Source organism: Mauremys reevesii, linkage group 3 (assembly GCF_016161935.1).
Source record: "Mauremys reevesii isolate NIE-2019 linkage group 3, ASM1616193v1, whole genome shotgun sequence".
In the NCBI taxonomy this organism is placed as follows: domain Eukaryota; kingdom Metazoa; phylum Chordata; order Testudines; family Geoemydidae; genus Mauremys; species Mauremys reevesii.
In genome coordinates, this window is record NC_052625.1 from 208409574 (window position 1) to 208427333 (window position 17760).

The window sequence follows — 17760 nt, forward strand, 5'->3', positions numbered from 1 at the left end:
TGTGTTTTGTTCTATTTTACTTGGTAACTTACTTTGTTCTGTCTGTTATTACTGGGAACCACTTAAATCCTACTCTTTCTACTTAATAAAATCACTTTTGCTTATTAATTAACCCAGAGTAAGTAATTAATACGGGGGGGGGGGCAAACAGCTATGTATATCTCTCTATCAGTGTTACAGAGAGCAGACAGTTTATGAGTTTACCTTGTATAAGCTTTATACAGAGTAAAACAGATGCATTTGGGGTTTAGGCACCCAGAAAGATTGAATACTGGGTGCTGGTAAAGTCCCTGTTAACTGAGAAACCCCTGAGCTAAGTGAATCTTAATTTCTGTGCACTGCAGGGGTGCGTGGCCCAACCTCTTGGTTTGTGCTGTAGCTGACTGGAGTGTCTAACGCAGCAAGACGGGAGTGGAGGGAAGCCTTCTCTGGCAGGGGGTTTGCTCTCAGCAGTAGCGTAGCTGGGGGGGAGCGGGGGGAGCGTCTGCTCCCCCCTTAGCACTTTCCCCCAAAATGGCACCTTTTTAATTTTTACACTCACCCCAGCTGCTCCGGGTCTTTGGCGGCAATTTGGCAGCGGGTCCTTCAGCCACTCTGGGTCCGTGGCGGCAATTTGGCAGCAGGTCCTTCAGCTGCTCCCGGTCTTCGGTGGCAAGACTTGGGTTTTTCTTTTTTTTTCCTTTTCCACTGCTTCGGCACCTTTTTTGTTTGTTTGTTTGCTCCCCCTGCTGGTAGAAACTGGCTTTGCCACTGGCTCTCAGTGGTATCCCAGCACATCTAGTGACAGTCTTGAGGGAGTTTCTGTGACCCAACCCGTCACAGACCCTGCTCCCCAGCTATAGTGCTGGAGGGGGCCATGCTGCTGCTTCTGGGAGCTGCGTGGATTGGCCCCTGACCCGGCTCCCTGGCGGGAGCGCCAAAGCAGGAGCTTGAGGGCTGGATTAAAACGGCTGAATAGAACTGGACCCAGGAGAGATCTGAGGGACCCCACTCGATATGCCCTTCCACCTTGGCTGTGAACCATTGACATCTACTCTCTGACTATGGTTTTCCAACCAGTTGTGCACCCATCTTATTGTAGGTTTGTCTAGTCTATATTTCCCTAGTTTGCTTAAGAGAAGGTCACGTGAGACAGTATCAGAAAGTCAAGTTATATCACATCTACTACTCCCCCACAGCCAAAAGGCTTGTTACTAGAGCCCTGCAAATCCGCGGGTATACGCTTTGTATCTGTGGATGTCCAATCCACAGGATCAGATGTGGATACACCTTTTTGTAGCCACGCAGGGCTCTACTTGTTACCGTGTCAAAGAGGGATATTAGGTGGGTTTGATGTGATTTCTTCTTGGCAAATCCATGTTGACAGTTACTTCTGACCTTGTTTTCCTCAAGATGCTTAGAAACTGATTTTTTTAATTATTTGGTCCATTTTCTTTCTGGTTACCACAATTAAACTGACTGGTCTATAATTCCCTGGGCTGTCCTTATTCCCTTTTTATAGCTAGGTACTATATCAGAGAATTTGGGAGGACTGGTAGCAAGGAGGGTTGTGGGCAATGGGAGGGAAGGAGAGAACACAAGGAGTGGTTGGTCCTCAGGTCCTAGGAGGTGGGGAAGGGTGAGAGCAGTTAGAGGAAGGGTTGTGAGGGTCATAGTGATTATCAAGGCTAGCTGCCTTTCTGTGCCCTTCCTCGTCTCTGAGTGTCCCCCCTCAGCTGTCAGGCCTCATGCCTTTCCCTCTCCTGCAGTGTCTCTGGCCCTCTCTCTGTCAGTAAGAAGCAGTTCCAGGTGGACTTCTCCTCTGGCCGGAGTCTTCACTTGCTGGGACATGGAATTGCCTGCTCTGGGTTTTAGGAGCCCCTTTGATCATCAGTGTCTGGCTGTGTGTGTTCCTAGTAGACATGGGCACAGTTAAATCCCTCATGAGAAGCGTGTCCTGCACCTTTGAGCACCTGGAGAGCTGGCCCCAGGATTCTACTACTTTAAAATGGGCTGGAGTTAAAAGAACTTTTTTTGTGTGTGACAAATGTCCCATAAATTCACCTGATCTCACTGGTCTTCTTTCCCCTGAGCAGGGTTTCTAGTCTCCAAACCTGATGTCATCTCCCAGCTGGAACGAGGGGAAGAGCCGTGGGCTCCAGATCTCCAGGGCTCAGAGGAAAGAGAGATCCTGAGAGGCAGCTGCACAGGTGAGGGATCATTAAACCAACTCAGAATCTGTCATTTCCTGAAGGAAACCACTGGGATTACCAATAAACACCTTGTGAGCTCTCTGAGTTCAAGATTGCCCCAAGTAGGTGTCATATCCTCAGGGCAGATAATGTTCATGGCTTCCTACCCATCCTAATTCCTGGCAGTAGCTCCCTTCCCCCTAAGTGTGGATGAGACCTGGATGCAGAATTGATCACCTCCTCTCGCCCCTTTGGGGAAGAGTTTGGGGAAATTCAGTCCCTAATTTTTTTTCCTTCTCCAGCTGTTATCTTGGTTTGTTCTCCCCTTTTCCATCCCTGTATCTGAAGTTTTTCTTTCTCTGTCCCAGCAGGTAATGGGATGGTGAGTGAGACCATAGAGCAGAATCCTCAGCAGGAAGATGAAGAGCAAGTGGAATCACATGGGGTGTTATTGCAAAGATGCAAGGGGAGTGTGTCCAGGAGCTGTGAGCAGGGAAAAGCCTGTGAGAGTCAGTACATGCCAGAGAAGTGGCAGGGAAACCAGCTAAGGCAGAAAGTTGGTAAATCAGTTAATTATTGGGGAACTCTCAAAAGCCTCAAGGAAACCACGGCCCAGCAGAAAATCCTGATGGGAGAGAGAAATAACACATGCGTTGAGTGTGGGAAAAAGCTCAGTAGGCGCTCGAGCCTTATTAGACATCTGAGACTCCATGCAGGAGAGAGCTCCTATGAATGCTGTGAGTGTGGGAAAACCTTCACTCAAAGTTCACACTTTATTAAACATCAGAGGAGCCACAGAGGGAAGAAACCCTACAAATGCTGCGAGTGTGGGAAAACCTTCACTCGGAGCTCTGTCTTTATTAACCATCAGAGAATCCACACAGGGGAGAAACCTTATAAATGCTGTCAGTGTGGGAAAACCTTTGCTCAAAGCTCAAACCTTATTACACATCAGAGGAGCCACTCGGGGGAGAAACCCTATGTATGCTATGAGTGCGGGAAAACCTTTGCTTGGAACTCAAACCTTACTAGACATCAGAGGATCCACACACAAGAGAAACCCTGCTGTGAATGTGGGAAAACCTTCACTAATAGCTCAACCCTTATTAAACATCAGAGAATCCACACAGGGGAGAAAGCCTATGAATGCTATGAGTGCCAGAAAACCTTCACTAAGCCCTCAACCCTTATTGAACATCAGAGGATCCACACAGGGGAGAAACCCTATGAATGCTGTGAGTGTGGGAAAACCTTTGCTTGGCGCTCCACCCTTGTTACACATCAGAGGATCCACAGAGGGGAGAAACCCTATGAATGTTGTGAGTGCGGGAAAACCTTCACTCTGTCCGCAGACCTTATAAGACATCAGAGAATCCACACAGGGGAGAAACCCTATGAATGCTGTGAGTGCGGGAAAACCTTCCCTCAGTGCTCAACCCTTACTGAACATCAGAGGATCCACACAGGGGAGAAACCCTATGAATGCTGTGAGTGTGGGAAAACCTTTGCTTGGAGCTCAAACCTTATTACACATAGGAGGATCCACACAGGGGAGAAACCCTATGAATGCTGTGAGTGCGGGAAAACCTTCGCTCGGAACTCACACCTTAGTAGACATCGGAGAAGCCACACTCAAGAGTGACCATATGGATGCTGTGAGTGCAGGAAAACCTTTTCTAGGAGCTCAAACCTTATTACACATCAGAGTATCCGTAAAGTGTGGGAAATTCTTCTATCAGAACTCAGCCCTTTTTTATCATTAGAGAATCTGCAAGGGAGATAAACACTCTAAAATCCTTGTCTGTGGCTGAGGAAAGATTTTTGTTTTCCTTTTGCTAATTCCCACATAGTGAGCTTTAAGGCAGCATTTGTGACATCGTGGTATCTCAGTTGCCCCAGCTGAGTTGTCTGCGTTTCCCTTTTGCAGCTCACCCTTTCTTGGGGTGAATTCCAGGACTGGATTTACACCTAGGCTCAGCAGTGCCCACCCTGCCTACAGTTGACCTTCATGTTGCACACAGTTTTAGAGAAGTAAGGCGCCCCTAGAATGCTGGTGCACCTAGGCATACTCCTACTGTGCCTAATTGGAAATCTGGCCCTGGTGAATCTGACAGTATTTTTCATCAACTTCTTTGTCCTGTATCATGAAAGTGTGTGTCCCTCCAACATGAATGTCCATCAGCCCCAGGTGGGGAAACCAGGAGTGACCTCTACCAGGTACGTGGAGGTTAAATCTACCTGCACCTTGACTCCACTAGGTTTTCCATGGAGTTAGCTAGATTAAGTTAGTGATCCTGATGTAAAACCACAGCTATTTTTTCAGTAAAGAAAATAGCCCATGTACAGTGGTCAGGGTAATGTAGTAAATTTCCTCACCATCTGACACAACCTCCATCACATCTCCTAGTCTAACCAAATTAAGAACATCATGTTTATACTTTTCCTCCCACTGCAAAGTGATTGTTAGTCACCAGGTTCCCCACTAGGGACAAATTGTCTCATTCACAGGTGTTCTCACATTGCACTGGGTTTTGTTCCATTTTTCTCATTTTAAATATATTTAAATATAACAAAGACGAGCAGGGATGAGGGGGAAAAGTGTTTTTTCAGCCTCTGTGATACCTGAAGAGGTGGTGAGTTAGAGGGAGTCCGACCTTCCCAATTAGCCCAGCAACATTTCCTTTGTTAGAGCCATATAGAATTTATCTTCTACATCTCTGCTACTTAATGTGTCATATGATTTGGGGTTCTCAACCCTCTGCTTGGGGATCACACTTTGTTTTCTTTGATCCCAAAACAGTAATTTAGGGCTGAGATGAATGTGTCACAGACTTGGAAGGGGAATTTGAATGGATCTCAAACGCAGTGAGATCATTTGGAGTTTAAATCCCAGTTTCCAACTGTTGGCAAAGCCTGTTAGAATCATAGAATCATAGAACTGGAAGGGACCTCAAGAGGTCATCTAGTCCAGACCTCTGCACTCAAGGCAGGACTAAGTATTATCTAGATTAGACCATCCCTGACAGGTGTTTGCCCAACCTGCTCTTAAAAATCCTCAATGATGGAGATTCTACAACCTCCCTAGGCAATTTATTCCAGTGCTTAACCACACTGACCGTTAGGAAGTTTTTCCTAATATCCAACCCAAACCGCCCTTGCTGCAATTTATCCTGTTGCTTCTTGTCCTATCCTCAGAGGTTAAGAAGAACAATTTTCTCCCTCCTCCTTGTAATGTTTTATGTATTTGAAAACCGTTATCATGTCCCATCTTAATCTTCTCTTCTCCAGACTAAACAAACCTATTTTTTTCAATCTTCCTTCACAGGTCATGTTTTCTAGACCTTTAATCATTTTTGTTGCTCTTCTCTGGACTTTCTCCAATTTGTCCACATCTTTCCTGAAATGTGGCACCCAGAACTAGGCACAATACTCCAGTTGAGGCCTTATCAGTGCGGAGTAGAGCGGAAGAATAACTTCTCGTGTCTTGCTTACAATACTCCTGCTACTACATCCCAGAATGATGTTTGCTTTTTTTGCAACAGTTTTTCACTGTTGACTCATCTTTAGCTTGTGATCAACTATGACCCCCAGGTCCCTTTCCGCAGTGCTTCTTCCTTGGCAGTCATTTCCCGTTTTGTATGTGTGCAACTGATTGTTCCTTCCTAAGTGGAGTACTTTGGATTTGTCCTTATTGAATTTCATCCTATTTACTTCAGACCATTTCTCCAGTTTCTCCAGATCATTTTGAATTATAATCCTATCCTCCAAAGCACTTGCAACCCCTCCCATCTTGGTATTGTCCACAAACTTTATAAGTGTACTCTGTATGCCATTATCTAAATCATTGATGAAGATATTGAACCGATCCTTGCAGGACCCCACTCGTTATGCCCGTCCAGTATGACTGAACCACTGATAACTACTCTCTGGGAACGATTTTCCAACCTTATGCACTCATCTTATAGTAGCTCCATGAAGGTTGTATTTCCCTAGTTTGTTTACGAGAAGGTCATGCGAGACAGTATCAAAAGCCTTACTAAAGTCAAGATATACCACATCTACTGCTTCCCCCCTTTCCACAAGGCTTGTTACCCTGTCAAAGAAAGCTATCAGGTTGGTTTGATACAATTTGTTCTTGACAAATCCATGCTGACTGTTACTTATCACCTTGTTATCTTCTAGATGTTTGCAAATTGATTGCTTAATTATTTGCTCCATTATCTTTCTGGGTACAGAAGTTAAGCTGACTGGTCTGTAATTCCCTGGGTTATCCTTTTTTCCCTTTTCATAGATGGGCATTAGATTTGCCCTTTTCCAGTCTTCTGGAATGTTTCCTGTTTTCCATGACTTTTCAAAGATAATTGCTAATGGCTCAGATATCTCCTCAGTCAGTTCCTTGAGTATTCTAGGATGCATTTCATCAGGCCCTGGTGATTTGAAGACATCTAACTTGTCTAAGTAATTTTTGACTTGTTCTTTCCATTTTCAGACTTTTTAGGGGGAGAGGGATAGCTCAGTGGTTTGAGCATTGGCCTGCTAAACTCAGGGTTGCAAGTTCAATCCTTGAGGGGGCCATTTAGGGAACTGGGGTAAAAATCTGTCTGGGGATTGGTCCTGCTTTAAGCAGGGGGTTGGACTAGATGACCTCCTGAGGTCCCTTCCAACCCTGATATTCTATGATCCTATCTCATTTTCACTGGCATTCACTGTTAGACATCCAATCGCCACCAGCCTGTTGTAGGACTTTTCCTACTGGGATGGGATTGTTTGCAGATGGGAAGGTTGGCTGTTTTTTTTTTCCCATTACGATGATGCTAGAACTTTTGTAAATAATAAGGCTCAGTAGTGAAGCAGATTTGAATGGATCAGAGGAGGATGCAATGGGAGAATTTCTTGTCCTGATTCTGTCTCATCACATTTAACCTGCTCTGGAATTTCTAGTTATATGAAACTGGATGTATCTTATACCTCTCTGTTGTTACCCCAAAATTTGGATCCAAGGCACCCCAATAATGGCTTGCCTATAACTGAAAACCATTTGTCAATTTGGCCTGTCTCAATGCATAGCAGGAGGTGGCCCGCCTTAGAGGAATTGCCCGGGTTTTATCAGGGACTTTGTCTCTGACCCTCAGAGGACTCCCCAGAAAAGACTAGTTCTGTTAACCCATGAGAGGACATGGATATAGCCTTCCACTCAAAGGATTGATGTTCAAGCAGTAATTTCTCGAAAACAAAGTAACATTTATTTAAAGGAAGAATGCACTGTGATACATAACACATAGCACAGTGGCATTGCATTTAGAAATCATATAGTAAGGTGATGCAATAGACTACACAAACCACATAGCAGATACAATGTTGCACAGCACGGTGCACATTGACCCCTTATACATATGTATAAAACAACATTGCAATATCTACACATTGAATGACCACCAACCAGTCACAAACTGTGCTTCTGATCCCAGCCCCCTTTATTGCATTCCAGTTCTCTGACTCCCAATCAGCACCTAGGTCCAGTACAGTGAGAAGTTATTTAAAAACTTTTTTCACTATACAAAATGTTTTTCTGAACCCCAAAGGGCCAGCCACATTGCCAGGTCAATATTAGGTTGGACCTTACCCAAAATACCATGGTGCCAGCCAATCCTTTAGTAACGAAAACTAAAGGTTTATTATAAAAGAAAGTGTTGTTAAATGGTTAAAGCACTCAGATACGTACAATGACTTTAGAGTCCATGTATCGGGTTCTTAGCAGTATTGGTGAGTTGCTGGCTTGAAAGTCCCTCTGGAAGACATCCACAGCTTGGATGGGTCATTCAGTCCTGTGTTCAATGCTTCAGTTTGTAGAGAAGTTCCAGAGGTAGGAAGCAGGATTGAAGACAAAATGGAGACGATGCAGCTGCCTTTTATATTCCTTTTGCCATGTGGCTTGTACTTCCTGTGTCCCAAACACAAGCTTCACAGCACATCTCATGGAAAAGCCTTGGAGTTCTGTCCACCAGCCTGCCCCTACATGCCTCACTGACTCATAAGGTGTATCCTCTGGCTCCTTTCCATGATTTCATTGTACTGCTGATGACACTTGATGGGACATCGAACAGGCTAGGCAGTGCTGATGCCAATCTGTCTGGTGGTTTCACAGCTCAAGTTTGGAAATACAACTATACTATATATATCTATAACTCACAATTCAAAGGTGATACAAACATATAAATAAGATTATCACATTTGGCAAATTGTAACATTTTTTCACAGATATCTTACATGGCATATTTGGTAAGATTCCTTGCAATTTTATAATATTGGTATCAACAATATCATAAAGTGTCTCCCATATTCCATTCAGCATCATACCCCACCACGCAAAATTGATGCAGAAAGTGGTGTCCCTAGACACTGCTGAATGCATCATAGGAATTTTCCATTCTTAGTTTGAATTACTACAGCTTCTAACCCAATATTAGATGTATCACTGTATAACAGAAATGGTTTATCAAAATCATGTGTGACTGAATCAGGCTCTGTATATAAAGCTTCTTTCATTTTCTGAACATTTTTCTCATCTGATGTTGCTCTAATATATACATGAATGGTCTCAAGGTGGAATTACCTTGGCATTTAGTCATGATAGCAATGTGGTAGTGGGCCTCAGTTTCCCTCTTCATCAGCAAATTATGTTTGTAATGGCTTTCCTGCTGTGAAAAGCTCTAAAATTGCTTACAAGTATCAGCTGTAACGTTTCACTATTATAAGGCTTTCTAGCATAGATACAGCATGACCATACAGGTCTTGGAAACTATGTGTTTTTTCAGGTACCATTCCCAATATGTTTAAAGGCTTTTCATCAAGGGCATACACATTGTATCTTCATACACGAGTTGACATCAAAATCAAATACATGAGAAAGCCTAACCTTAACAGTAACACCAAATTTGTTTAAAGTAAGTAGTCAGTGTTTGTAAGTATCTTGGTCATACGATGCCTTTTGTTTCACCGAATCCCTTGGCTGGCCAGGTGTATCCGCTATGCTGATAGCTATGGGCAGATGTAACGCATTGCTAGAAAGGGTTAAACATTCTGCAAAATAAATAACCCTCAAAAGACGTGGGGAGATAATGTTTTTGTTTTTGTGTATTTACATATGTATGAATGGGGTCAACAGTGTAATCAACAGTTGCTGTCTATGCTGTATTTGGATAATTCAGAGGTCAAAAGAACATCCTAGCATTTAAATGAATTGTAAACATGGGATATCTCGGTATTCATCTGTCTTTGAAATGTACTGTGAATGGTGGAGGAACAAGCAAATGGCCTTATGTTAATTTGTATAGCTAAGTACTGGTGCTGGACCTCCTACAAAGTCATCCTAATTACATTTTGTTCCCTGAAGAACTCCAACTTGTCAAAAGACATGAAATTGTAGAAAAGATCCTTGGGTCCTAATTCTGTCATCTCAGATCTGCTTAGGCTTCATCAGGGGAAGTTTGAGTCACAAGACTGAGGTCCCAGTTATGCCAGTACGCCCTGAATATGAGGTTTGGACATTAAACTATAATCTATGAACTATTTCTGAAAGAACTCTTTGGAGCTACAAAGCTCACCATCTCTGCTATGAATCTGAACCTCAGTGAATTGAACTCTGTCTGTATATATATTGATCTTTTAACCATACTCTCTCTTTTGTTTTTTAATAAATTTTAGTTTAGTTAATAAGAATTGGCTGTAGCATGTATTTGGGTAGGATCTGAAACATTCATTAACCTGGGTGGTAATGTGTCCAATTCTTTGGGATTGGTAGAACCTTTTCTTTTATATGATGAAATAAGATTTACAGAAAGTGTCATCATATTTAATGTGGGTACCTGGATGGAGGCCTAAGGCTGGCTCACTTTAAGGAAACTGTGTTGTTTGGACTTCTGAGTAATGAGTAAGGTAATAAAGAAGCTCTTTTATGCTGGCTTGGTAAATCTAAGTATTGAAATACTCACCAGCTTTATAGTGATTGTCTGCCCCATTCTTTGCAGTTCATCCTAATTGAGTGACCACAGTTGGAGTAGTCAGTGTTTGTAAGTATCTTGGTCATATGCTAATAGCTATGGGCAGATCTTCCCTCTCCCTTGTCAGCCAGGTAGTTTGTATCTTTCCAGACAGTAGCTTTCAGATTCCCATCATTGTGCATACCTCAAAATTTTATTTCTCTTTTTAGAGTTGACTCATTCTTCCCATCAGCAGGATTGGGTCCTTCCCCCTCCCTCCCCATCGTTTTCTTATAGGATTGAAATCTGAACCTCCCTGCTTACAGGAATCCCTTTGCTGGCTAGGTGTGTCCACAGATTGCAGCCCCGCTGCACTATGAACATCTACACAGACACTTGCTTACATGCCTGCTTCTTCTTCGAGTGATTGCTCCTATGAATTCCAGTCAGGTGTGCGCGCCGTGCGTGCACAGCTCTCCGGAACATTTTTACCCTAGCAACTCCGGCGGGCCGGCTGGGCGCCCCCTGGAGTGGCGCCGCTATGGCGCCTGTTATATACCCCAGCTGGCCCGTCCGCTCCTCAGTTCCTTCTTACCGCCTGTGACGGCCAGTTGGAACAGTGGAGTGGTATCTCACCTCCACAGCCCTAGCGTTTCTCCGTATCTTTAGTGTATATAGTTGTTTCACTTAGTTTAATAGTTAAGATTAGTTGAATAAGTTAGTTGTATAGTTGTTATAGTTGTGATAGTAGGGAATTAGAGGGGTTAGCCCCTCTTCTTCCACAACCGGTGCGGGCTCATGCCCAAGGCACCGGGCTTTAAGCCCTGTGCGGCTTGTCAGCGGCCTATGCCCATCGGCGACCCGCACGATTCCTGCCTGTGCTGCCTCGGGGAATCGCACAGGACTGATAAGTGCCCGATTTGCACGGCATTCAAGCTGCGCACAAGAAAGGAGCGAGACTCACGACTTAAACAACTCCTTACGGAGGCGGCACTTCAGCCCTCCGCTCCGTCCCCGGCACCGCCGAAACCATCCTCGGCGCGCAGCGCACCAGCGGCACCGAGCCGTCCCGGTACCGAGGCTCCTAAAGGCACGCAGACGGCACCGAAGTCCCGGCACCGTTCCCTCTCCCCCCAGAGGAAGTGGAAGACGGCGCACCCGGCTCCAAAACCTGCAGCTTCGGGACAGTTTACCCAGCCACCTCCGGCACCTCCGGCACCGGCTGTGGTAGTGCACAAGCCGTGCACGGTTCCGCTGACTCTGGCACCGCAAGAGCCGTCGAGTCCGGTACCTCCCTGCTCCCCGGCGCCGGCCGCGGTAGAGCTGTATCTCCCGTCCACCCCTGAAACGTTTGTGACGGCGAGAGAGCTTATTCAGCTCGTAGAGGCACCGAGCCTCCGGCCCCCGGCACCGCCGGTGCGGGCTGTTCAATCGTTGGGCAAGCCTGCAATGATGCGGCCCCAGACCCCTGACGGAAGAGAGGGGCGACGCTCCAAACCTCGGACCCGGTCCTGGTCCAGGCAACGGTCACCGTCACGCCGGTCCCGATCCCGGCACCGATCCCAGTCTCGGTACCGCACCCCGTCCCGGCACCGGTCGCAGTCCCGGTACCGCTCAGTCTCGCGGTACCGGTCGCACTCCCGGCACCGCTCACGGTCCCGGTCACCGGACCGACGGTACCATCGGAGATCCAGTTCCCAGTACCGATCTCGACGTCGCGACTCCCGCAGCCGCTCTCACCACCGGCGATCAAGGTCACGCTCTGGCTCCCGGTACCGAAGTGACCGACGGTCCAGATCACCGTCCTGGCACCATGATGGCCGGCACCGCTCCTCGGCACCGTCCGGGGATAAGCTGCCTCATTCAGCGGCGCACTCCATCAGCGCCTCTGCACCCCCGTGGCCTTCGCGTCAGCCATCGGTCGTCTCCCAGGCGGACAGCGAGACAGATCTCCAGGCTCCCACCCAGAGCCAACATCTTGGACACCAGCAGTGGGGTTTCTGGGTCCCCTGGGCCGGCTATGAGTCCCAAGGGCTCCCCTTGTCCCAGTGCCCAGTGGGTGCTGAACGCAGGATACCAGAAGCCACAGTGAGCCGCCCTCCCCCAACACCACTGGGGGAGACCCTACCGTCGTCGGATCCCGCAGGGCTTCCGTCAACCTCACAAGCCCCTGAGCAGCCTCCGGCAGAGGTGGTGGTACAGACTCTGTCTTCATCCTCCTCTCCGGATGAGGCAGTGGCGGGCGCCGCTATGGTGGACCCTCCCCCGATCGACCTGCAGGCCCACCAGGACCTTCTCCGCAGGGTGGCAAAGGCCATTGACCTTCCGGTGGCGGAGGTCCCGGAAGATGAAGACCCGGTGACCAACGTCATTGGCGCGGAGGCCCCGACGCGGGTGGCCCTGCCTTTTATTAAAACAATCCAGAAAAATGCCATGACCATCTGGCAGTCGCCGGTGTCCGTCCCCCCTACGGCAAGGGGCGTGGAACGTAAATACTCGGTCCCCCCCACAGGATACGAGTATCTGTACACTCACCCTGCTCTGGACTCACTGGTCGTCCAGTCCATTAACGACCGTGAGCGGCATGGACAGCCAGCCCCAGCGCCGAAGTCGAAGGACTCCAGGCGCATGGACTTGTTGGGCCGCAAGGTGTATTCAGCGGGGGGTCTTCAGCTGCGCATTGCAAACCAGCTGGCCCTATTAGCCCGGTACGCCTTCGACATTTTCGTGTCCCTCACGAAATACACGGAACTGATCCCGGCGGATTCCCGACGAGAGTTTTCGGCTCTGGTCGAAGAGGGCAGGACAGCCTCCCGCTCTTCCATCCAGGCTGCCCTGGATTTGGCGGACTCAGGGGCCAGAACCCTGGCCTCTGGAGTAACTATGCGGCGCATCTCCTGGCTGCAGTCCTCCACCTTGCCGCCGGAGGTGCAGTATACCCTCCAGGACCTGCCCTTTGAGACTCACAGCCTGTTCTCAGAGAAAACAGACTCGAGGATACAGACCCTGAAGGACGGTCGTGTAGCTATCCGCACTCTGGGTATGCACACACCAGCTACCCAGAGGCGCTCCTTCCACCAACAGCAGCCCTTCTGGCCTTTTACCCAGGCCAGGTCAAGGCCTTATAATAGTCGGCGCAACGGCCTCAACCGCTGTAGACCTTCAGGCAGCAGGCGCAACCAGGCCCAGGCGTCGTCCAAGGCCCCGCAAGGGCCCAAACAGCAATTTTGATGGGATGCCCGAGGACGGCTCATCAGTCTATTCCCAGGATCCAACCCCTTTATTTTGCAACCGCCTTTCCCACTTCCTCCCGGCATGGTCCCAAATCACATCGGACAGCTGGGTACTCCGTACTATCCAGTATGGTTACCACCTTCAGTTTATTTCGCCCCCTCCTTCCCACCCACCTTCCCCGTCCCTCTTCAGGGACCCCTCTCACGAGCAATGCCTCTTGCAAGAGGTCGAGACTCTATTGAGGTTGGGTGCCATAGAGGAGGTGCCACAAGACAGGCGGGGCAGGGGATTCTATTCCCGTTATTTTCTCATCCCCAAGGCGAAAGGAGGCCTCAGACCCATACTGGACCTCCGCGAGCTCAACAAATACATGATCAAGCTCAAATTTCGCATGGTGACCTTGGGGACCATCATTCCGTCCCTGGATCCGGGAGACTGGTTTGCCGCCCTCGACATGAAGGATGCATACTTCCATATTGCTATTTACCCTCCCCATCGATGCTACCTGCGTTTTGTGGTCAACGGTGCGCACTACCAGTTTGCGGTGCTACCCTTCGGCCTATCCACCGCTCCGAGGGTCTTCACCAAATGCATGGCAGTGGTTGCTGCAGACCTCCACCGTCGTCGAGTTCACGTCTACCCTTATCTCGATGACTGGCTGGTTCGCGGGCCATCCCGCCAATTGGTAACAGACCAAGTTGCCGAGATACTCTCCCTATTTTGGGCACTGGGCCTTCTCGTCAATGTGGAGAAGTCCTCACTGACTCCATCTCAGAGGGTGGAGTTTATTGGAGCGGTCCTCGACTCCACGGTGGCCAGAGCCTGTCTCCCTCGCGCCCGGCACCAGACGATGGTCTCCATCATCCGAGACCTGCACGCTTTTCCCACTATGACGGTTCGGTCCTGCCTACGCCTCCTGGGCCACATGGCGTCGTGCACGTTCGTCACCGCCTATGCAAGACTGCACCTTCGCCCATTTCAATCTTGGCTGGCGTCGGTGTACCGCCCGCACCGCGACTCGATGGACAGAGTAGTCACGGTCACGAAGCCTACCCTCGCTTCGCTCAGTTGGTGGCTGAACCCAGAGGTCGTATGTGCAGGAGTCCCGTTCCGCCCGCCTCGTCCGTCCGTGACACTGACGACAGATGCCTTGGCGTTGGGATGGGGAGCACACCTGGGCGACCTACACACCCAGGGCCTCTGGTCGCCCCAGGAGCTCTCCCTCCACATCAACGTCAGGGAGCTGCGGGCAATTCGCTTGGCATGCCACGCCTTCCACACCCGTCTGCGAGGCCAATGCGTAGCGGTGTTCCAGACAACACCACAGTGATGTTTTATGTGAACAAACAAGGCGGAGCCCGCTCCTCCCCGCTTCCCTGCAAGGAAGCGATGCTCCTGTGGAACTTCTGCGTGACCCACTCAATTCACCTGGAAGCATCCTTTCTTCCGGGAGTGCAGAACACGCTGGCCGACCATCTCAGCAGGTCGTTCCTGTCCCACGAGTGGTCCCTCCGTCCAGATGTCGTCCACACAATCTTCCGGAGGTGGGGGTTTCCCCAGATAGACCTATTCGCCTCCAGGGAGAACAGGAAGTGCCACCTGTTTTGCTCGTTCCAGGGTCGCTCGCCAGGCTCCCTGTCGGACGCCTTCCTTTACCCCTGGACGGATCGTCTCCTCTACGCCTTCCCTCCATTCCCGCTCGTGCACCGAGTGCTACTGAAGCTTCAGAGGGACAGAGCCCGCGTCATACTCGTAGCTCCGGCCTGGCCGAGGCAGCACTGGTATACCCTGCTGCTCGAGCTCTCCGTTCGGGATCCCATCCCCCTTCCGTTATGGCCGGACCTCATCACCCAGGACTTCGGCAGACTCCGCCATCCGAACCTGCAGTCCCTCCATCTTACAGCTTGGTACCTGAGTGGTTGACCCACGCAGAGAGGGACTGTTCGGCGGCAGTACAGCAAGTCCTGCTAGAGAGCAGAAAGCCTTCCACTCGCTCCACTTACCTTGCGAAATGGAAGCGATTCGCACTCTGGTGTGATCAACGAGGACTCAATCCATTCATAGTCCCTATCCCTACCATCCTGGACTACCTCTGGTACCTTAAGGAACAAGGTCTTGTGGTCTCCTCCTTGAGAGTACACCTGGCAGCAGTGTCTGCCTTTCGTCCATCTATGGGAGGTCGGTCCATCTTCTCTAACCCAATGGTTTCCCGCTTCCTTAAGGGCCTGGACCGGTTGTACCCGCCGGTGTGGCGTCCTGCCCCGACCTGGGATTTGAACCTCGTTCTGGCCAAGCTTATGGGACTGCCCTTCGAGCCTCTAGCCACGTGCTCTCTGCTCTACCTCTCCTGGAAGATGGCCTTCCTCGTCGCAATTACATGAGCGAGACGAGTCTCTGAGCTCCGTGTTCTAACGGTTGGACCACCATACACCGTCTTCCACGGAGACAAGGTGCAGCTTCGACCACACCCGGCCTTCCTCCCCAAGGTGGTGTCGGCCTTCCACCTCAACCAGGAGATCTTCCTCCCGGTCTTTTTCCCGAAGCCGCACGCCTCCCCTCGGGAACAACAGCTTCACACCCTGGACGTCCGCAGGGCCCTTGCCTTTTACATCGAGCGGACGAAGCCTTTCCGGTGTTCGACCCAGCTGTTTGTGGCAGTCGCCGACCGCATGAAGGGTGAGCCGGTCTCCTCCCAGCGGATTTCCTCCTGGGTAACGGCATGTATTCGGACATGCTACGAGCTTGCTCGCGTGCCACCATGCCGCCTCACTGCTCACTCAACGAGAGCGCACGCCTCGTCGGCCGCCTTCCTGGCCCATGTTCCCATCCAGGACATCTGTAGAGCGGCCACCTGGTCTTCTGTCCTCACCTTCGCCTCCCATTACGCGTTGGTGCAGCAATCAAGAGACGATGCAGCCTTCGGCTCCGCAGTCTTACACTCTGCCACGTCTCACTCCGACCCCACCGCCTAGGTAAGGCTTGGGAATCACCTGACTGGAATGCATAGGAGCAATCACTTGAAGAAGAAAAGACGGTTACTCACCGTAGTAACTGTTGTTCTTCGAGATGTGTTGCTCCTATCCATTCCAGACCCGCCCTCCTTCCCCACTGTCAGAGTAGCCGGCAAGAAGGAACTGAGGAGCGGACGGGCCGGCTGGGGTATATAACAGGCGCCATAGCGGCGCCACTCCAAGGGGCGCCCAGCCGGCCCGCTGGAGTTGCTAGGGTAAAAATGTTCCGGAGAGCCGTGCACGCGCGGCACGCACACCTGACTGGAATGGATAGGAGCAACACATCTCGAAGAACAACAGTTACTACGGTGAATAACCGTCTTTTTTGGATCGACCACCAACAGCATCTTAGTGACTGGACTCTGTTTTATTACAGGGACATAATCAATTCCTACCAACCAGTCAGAATCAGAATTCTGCTTACGTTCCACATAGGAACATAAGAACGGCCGTACCGGGTCAGACCAAAGGTCCATCTAGCCCAGTATCCTGTCTACTGACAGTGGCCAATACCAGGTGCCCTAGAGGGAGTGAACCTAACAGGTAATGATCCAGTGATCTCTCTCCTGCCATCCATCTCCATCCTCTGACAAACAGACTAGTGACACCGTTCCTTACCCATCCTGGCTAATAGCCATTTAGGGACTTCACCACCATGAATTTATCCAGTTCTCTTTTAAACGCTGTTATAGTCCTAGCCTTCACAACATCCTCAGGTAAGGAGTTCCACAAGTTGACTGTGTGCTGCATGAAGAAGAACTTCCTTTTATTTGTTTTAAACCTACTGCCTATTAATTTCATTTGGTGACCTCTAGTTCTTGTATTATGGGAATAAGTAAATAACTTTTCCTTATCCACTTTCTCCACATCACTCATGATTTTATATACCTCTATCATATCCCCCGTTAGTCTCCTCTTTTCCAAGCTGAAAAGTCCTAGCCTCTTTAATCTTCCTCATATGGGACCCTCTCCAAACCCCTAATCATTTTAGTTGCCCTTTTCTGAACCTTTTCTAGTGCCAGTAAATCTTTTTTGAGATGAGGAGACCACATCTGTATGCAATATTCAAGGTGTGGGCGTACAATGGATTTATATAAGGGCAATAATATAGTCTCAGTCTTATTCTCTATCCCCTTTTTAATGATTCTTAACATCTTGTTTGCTTTTTTGACCACCTCTGCACACTGTATAGACATCTTCAGAGAACTATCCACGATGACGCCAACAGATGTGCCTAAGCCCACTAGGGTACTATAGGACATATTCAAAGGGTCTAGGGATGAGCCTCTGTCTGCTCCCCCTTGCATCCTTGAGGGTTCACCCATCAGACGCTTCTGCTCTGAAAAACCAGTAACCAAATCTTCC

At 49.1% G+C, this 17760-nt stretch overlaps 1 protein-coding gene across 1 annotated transcript; it reads left to right on the forward strand.

Annotated features, from left to right (window-relative positions):
• Positions 1-2146: 2146 nt before the first annotated feature.
• LOC120401487 (zinc finger protein 501-like) lies at positions 2147-5184 on the forward strand. The gene is made up of 2 exons (XM_039531556.1): positions 2147-2189; positions 2540-5184. Exon 2 carries the CDS (start codon positions 2551-2553, stop codon positions 3811-3813), a length of 1263 nt encoding a protein of 420 aa, XP_039387490.1. The 5' UTR covers positions 2147-2189; positions 2540-2550; the 3' UTR covers positions 3814-5184.
• The last annotated feature ends 12576 nt before the right edge of the window (positions 5185-17760 follow it).